The sequence below is a fragment of the Propithecus coquereli genome, unplaced genomic scaffold, assembly GCF_000956105.1.
Source record: "Propithecus coquereli isolate 6110/MARCELLA unplaced genomic scaffold, Pcoq_1.0 Scaffold63, whole genome shotgun sequence".
NCBI lineage: Eukaryota > Metazoa > Chordata > Mammalia > Primates > Indriidae > Propithecus > Propithecus coquereli.
Window position 1 is genome coordinate 7667190 of NW_012152285.1, and position 6000 is coordinate 7673189.

The 6000-nt window shown below is 33.1% G+C and overlaps 1 protein-coding gene across 2 annotated transcripts in view; it reads right to left on the bottom strand.

The window, feature by feature from the left end:
* The window catches only part of IDE (insulin-degrading enzyme), a 102110-nt gene that overhangs the window by 37894 nt on the left and 58216 nt on the right, over positions 1–6000 (bottom strand). For both annotated transcript variants that reach the window (XM_012659723.1, XM_012659722.1), the window contains exons 10-11: positions 5407–5487; positions 3736–3839 (exon numbers count right to left, since the gene is read on the bottom strand). In XM_012659723.1, the coding sequence (XP_012515177.1) occupies positions 3736–3839; positions 5407–5487 (185 nt within the window). The remainder of the gene's footprint in view (positions 1–3735; positions 3840–5406; positions 5488–6000) is intronic.

The window sequence follows — 6000 nt, forward strand, 5'->3', positions numbered from 1 at the left end:
ATATAATAAAATTCTACAGGATTTAGGTTGATTTTTTTTTTTTAGAATATATAGCTACATTAAGGAAAATACAAATATTTAGACTGTTTTACTTGCTAAAATGAGATAATGTGTGTTCTAGATGTTCTTCTCCCATGTATTTTAATAAAGTAAATGCATTATCACTAAATGAAAGTTTTTAATCTTGATGAAGTCCAATTTATCAATGTTTTTTCCTTAATGGTATTGCTTTTTTTGTTCTAAGATATATTTGCCTATCTCAAGGTTTTGAAGATATCTTCCCATGTTTTCTTCTAGAAGTTTTATAGTTTTAGTGTTTTTATTTAGACTATGACCTATCTCAAAGCAATTTTTGTGAATGGTGTGAGGTGAAGGTCAAGTTTCATTTTTTTCCCATATGGATGTGCAGCTGGTGGAAGAGCACCATTTGTTGAAAAAGACTTTCCATTCCCGATTTAATTACATTGGTGACTTTATTAAAAAAAAATCAATTGCCCAATGGATGGATAAAGAAAATGTGGTATATATTAATACATACAATGGAACATTATTCAGCCTTAAAAATAAAGGGAACCCTATCATATGCTATAATACAACATGGATGAACCTTGAGCACATTACAGTAAGTGAAATACACCAGGTACAAAAAGACATGTTGTATAATTCTACCTTTATCAAGTATCTAAAGTAGTCAAATTCATAAAAAGAGAAAGTAGAATGGTGGTTATCAGGGGGGAAGGAGAAAAGGAAAGTTATATTTAATGGGTATAGAGTTTCAGTTTCACAAGATGAAAAAGTTCTAGAGATCTGTTTTACAACAATGTGAGTATACTTAACACTACTGAACTGTATACTTAACGATAGTTACGATGGTAAATTTTGTATTTCTTACTACAAAAAATATATCAATAGGCTGGGCATGATGGCTCAAGCCTACAATCCCAGAACTTTGGGAAGCTGAGATGCGAGGAACACTTGAGGCCAGGAGTTGGAGACCAGCCTGGGCAACTGAGCAAGACCTTATCTTTACAAAAAATTTAAAAATTAGCTACGTGTGGTGGTGCTGGTCTATAGTCTCAGCAACTTGGGAGGCTAAGGTGTGAGGATTGCTTGAGCCAAGGAATTTGAGGTTACAATGAGCTATGATCAGGCCACTACATTTCAGCTGGGGTGACAGAGTGAGACCCTGTTTCTTAAAAAAAAAAAAAAAATCAATTGACCATATATATGTGTGGAACTATTTCTGGACATTCTATTCTGGTCTAATGATTTCTCTGTCTATCCTTATACCAGTAGTACTATAGTAGTTTTATACTAAGTCCTTATATCCAGTAGTTTAAATCTTCCAAGTTTTGGTTTTTCCCCCTCAAGGAGTGTTCTAGCTAATCTAGGTCCTTTGTATATCTATAAAAATTTTGGAATCAGCTATCCCATTTCTAAAAAAAAGAGAAAAGCCTATCAGAATTTTGGTTGTGATTACATTGAGTCTGTGAATCAGACTGGAGAGAACTGAGACATTAATATCAAGTTTCCTAACCTACGATCAAGGTATGCTTTCCATTTATTTAGGTCTTCTTAATTTTTCTTGGTTACTGTTTGTTCTCTTCTACTGTATTGTAGTTTTTTTTTTTTGAGACAGAACTCTCGCTTTGTTGCCCGGGCTAGAGTGAGTGCTGTGGCGTCAGCCTAGGTCACAGCAACCTCAAACTCCTGGGCTCAAGCGATCCTCCTGCCTCAGCCTCCCGAGTAGCTGCGACTACAGGCACGCACCACCATGCCTGGCTAATTTTTTTCTATATATTTTTAGCTGTCCGATTAATTTCTTTCTATTTTTGGTAGAGACGGGGTCTCGCTCTTGCTCAGGCTGGTCTTGAACTCCCGAGCTCAAACTATTGTAGTTTTTTTGTGAAGAGGTCTTGCTTACTGTTGGTGAAATTCATTCCTAAGAATTTTATGTTTTTGTTGCTATCGTAAATATTTCTTTTAATCTTCCCATTTTTTGTTGCTATATACAGAAATGCAATTGATTTTTATATTGACCTTGTAACCTTTGACTGTGCTAAACTCACTTATTAGTTTTTGATTTTTGGGGGCTGGGGGAGTATATTTAGAATTTTGCACATATACAAGCATGTCATCTATGCATGTAACACTTTAAATCATTTAAATTATGTAAACTATATTTCCCATCCCCAACTAGACTACTTCAAGCATGAATAACTTAAAATATTAGGTTATAGAGCTATTTAATCTTCAACTTTCTCTATTGTTCACTGACTAGAAAGAAAAAGCCTTCCTGATTTTTCAATTCCTCAGTATTCAAATAAATTATCTAGAGCTGAAAAAGAATATTTGCTATTAAAGGTAGAGTAATTTGCTCATCAATCTCTAACGAATTCACAGCTTTTGGTAACTTCCTCTAGTTTTCCAGTATGATTTTCCATATCATAATCAATTCTTGAGTAATTAAGAATTAGGCAACAAATAGGGACATAAAATATTGGCAAAAAACTGAGTGGGAGACATATTGTAACCTGTCATGTCTGGGTACATGAAATCAGAGATTTAATTTCTATATAATTTCAGAAGTTATTGTCATTGGGGAAGATTTCCAAATTTTGACCTTTAATGTATTTTTTTAAATCTCAAAGTGAAGGCATCTTATAACAGTTTAAAAATTTTAAAAGTGTGATATTTATCTATATTCATCCACACACTCTATCATAAAATAAAATATTTAGCTAAATCCTATCATGAGGTCAGGTAAAATTTGGCTAGTAGTCTTTCCTACAAGAAAGTCACCAGAGTCCAGTAACCACCAAAGAGTGACAACAGCTAAGTCAAGCCTATCTGAACATTAGAAGACATTAATTATTATTTCAACATAAACAGTATTGTACAAGTCATATATATGCAATTATAGCCAAAGAAGTTTTAATAATATGTCTGGAAAAGTTCAAACAATGGTAACTAGGAAAAAGACTTCAATAGAATAGTTCTGTCAAAAAAAAAAAAAAGTTCTACTAGATTGTTAATTTTATTCACAAAATAACTGTTACAAAAAACATTTACTCAATTACCAAGTTGCCAGAATTTTAGAAATACTTGCCTCACAGAGGAGAAAAATTTTAAATGTGAAATACGTGCCATTCAATTTTATTCCTTTTATCATCTGACTTTAGAAAATATAGATGAAATTCAATTTAAAGGCAGGAATATCATGTGGTGGCTCACAAGCTCTTAGGGATGACCCTCCTCTAACAAGAATACCTCTGCTACTGTAAGAGTGTGAACTTTTGAATTACTGGTTAACCACAGCTCAGTCAGGAAGACTCTAAGATTATAATCCATACTATGGCTTAAAAAAAGAAGGTGCCCTCACTTGCTTATTAAGAGCCAGATAAGTGGGCAACTGAGTTAAGACAGCCCCAGGTTAAAATGATTATTATATTTTATCCATAATAAATTATAATTATGTTTTTAAAAATGTCTTTATCTTTTAGAGATACTGCCTCAAAACAACCTAGGGTGAAGGGAGGATGAGTGAAGAGGGATGGATATAGATAAAAAAGACTGGCCATGTATTGATTGTTAAAGGTTAGTGTTGGTTCATGATACTACCTTTGTGATCATGCTTGATAAAATGTTTAAAAGCATTTTATTCACAACTGCAAATTTTTAGATTCTAATCATTACTGAAAATTTAGTTACAGTAAGATCTGTAGGGTGACTCACCGGACATTTTCTGGTCTGAGTTTATCAAGAACCATCTCTATTAAGTCAGGTCTAAATTCTTCCAGGAAATATTCAGCTGTGAGCACTTCTTCTAGGGGATAATACTTTTAAAAAGAAAAATATAAAACATTAAAGTTATAAGGTTACTACAGAGTCTAATTTATTAAAGCAAACATCTTTCTGGCACATTATATCCACTATTTTACATGGCCTCTTCCTTTCAATTACATTTCACTCTACTGGAAAAATTTCTGTATCCTTGAATCTTTTTCTCTTTCCTACCACATCTTTAAACAGTTTCATATTGTATGATGATTCTGCCAAATATACTGTTAATCCCCAAACATAATTACATTTCTTTGGAGGAAAAACATGAGGAATATTTCTAGTTAAAAACTGAGTAGTTGTTAGTGAAGAAAATTCAGTAGCAAAATGCTGACACCTACAGGTTTTTTTTAAAAAGTACACACATTTTTATGAACAGAACTTCCTCTCAAATTTCTATAAAAGAAATCAGACAAGCATTTAGAAAGTTGTTGTAGGAAAAAATGGCTTATATTTTTGGCTACTGTAGAAAAATAATGTAGAAGATGCTTTTTAGTAAGGGTAACTTCCAATATTCTGACACAGATTGACTGATTCATTCATTCAACAAATATTTAATGAACACCTACTCTGTGCCAGGCACTGTTCTAGGTACTGTAGATACAAGAGTATTAATAGAGAAGACACATGATGTCAGTGTCCTCCAAAGAGCATATATATATTCTAACTGGGAGGGAGGCAGAGGATAAACAAATACTATAAGTTTAGTAATAGGCCCTAAGAAGAAAATAAAAAAGGAGCAGGTACAGGAGCATTATTTTAGATTGGGGGAGGGGTCATGGAAAGTCTTGCTGAAGAGTAGACATCTGAATGGATATTCGAATGATAAGAAGAGCCTAGCCATGCAAAAATCAGATAGAAGAGTGTCCCATGTAGAGAAAACAGCAAATATAAAGGCTTTAAGAAGGAGGAATAAACTTAATGCTTGAAAATTACAGAGCCAGTATACCTGGAGTGGAATGCAAATGGAAAGGTGAGCTGGAGAGTGGTATGGAATGCAGCCAGGGAGATAGGCTGGGGCTGGATCACCTTGTAGACCAAGGAAAATTTTGGATTTTATGCCAACTCTGATGGGAAACCATTGAAGGACATTAACCAGAGGAGTGAAACAATTGGATTTTAGTTTTCAAAAGATCACGGAGGCTGGAAAAATAAACTACAGTGGGGGACAAGAAGGAAAACAAGAAGAACCCTAGGTAAAAGACTATCATGGTAATCCAGGCAAGAAATGATGGTAGCTCAAACTACGGTGGTAGCAATGGAAATGGAGAAAAGTAGATGATCTATAACTTTCACATAGGTAACACTTGACACACTGTACAACTGAAAAATATTTAAAGCCAATAAAGAAAATGCCTATGTAATGAAAATATTATAGATGACCATTTTTAGGATAATGAAAATTAAAATTTTATACATGTCTTGACATCAAAATTTGCCCTGTTGCTACAAAGTCTAAAGTTTTATACTTCAGCTTCAATTTTCATCATTTGTGTAGTATAGAAATATATGAAAGATCACTGGAATACTCTACATACCTATATAGTAAAATAACAACAAACTTACATGCAATATTCCCGCAATCTTAGATGTATAGCCCCGTGGCCTCTCTTTATCTTTAAACCTAAAAGCAACAGCATTCAAGTCCTAAAACAGAAAGTTAATCCAATTAGACATAAGTCAACTATTATTTAGAAATACCTTTTTTTTTTTAGTGTTTGGTTTGTACTATAAACTTTCTACTCCATATTTAACTTTATCATACTCTCTGAAAATATGGCTATGCTTGATTTAGCAATATAGAAAACATGAAAAAAAAAAAAGCTTCTTAATGTGTATAAAATTTAACACATCAACCTAGGCTTAAGACCAAAAGCAAAATAGGTAAATAATTTTGAATGAAAACAAACACAGCATATGATTCTACAGCCTAAATTGTTGAAACTATTCATGAAAGAATCAGAAAAACTGTGTGGAAGAACCCTGTGAGATCCAACAATTCCATAGATGATGATTTTGGTGACCCATTCAGAGAAGTGGACCCACATTGTAAGTTATTTTCATAATTTTCACAAGCAGAGATTATACCTTTAAACTTTTACCTAGTTAAAGAGGATGTTTCTCATCCTAAAATACATTTTAGAATCTTTTTTTTCTTTT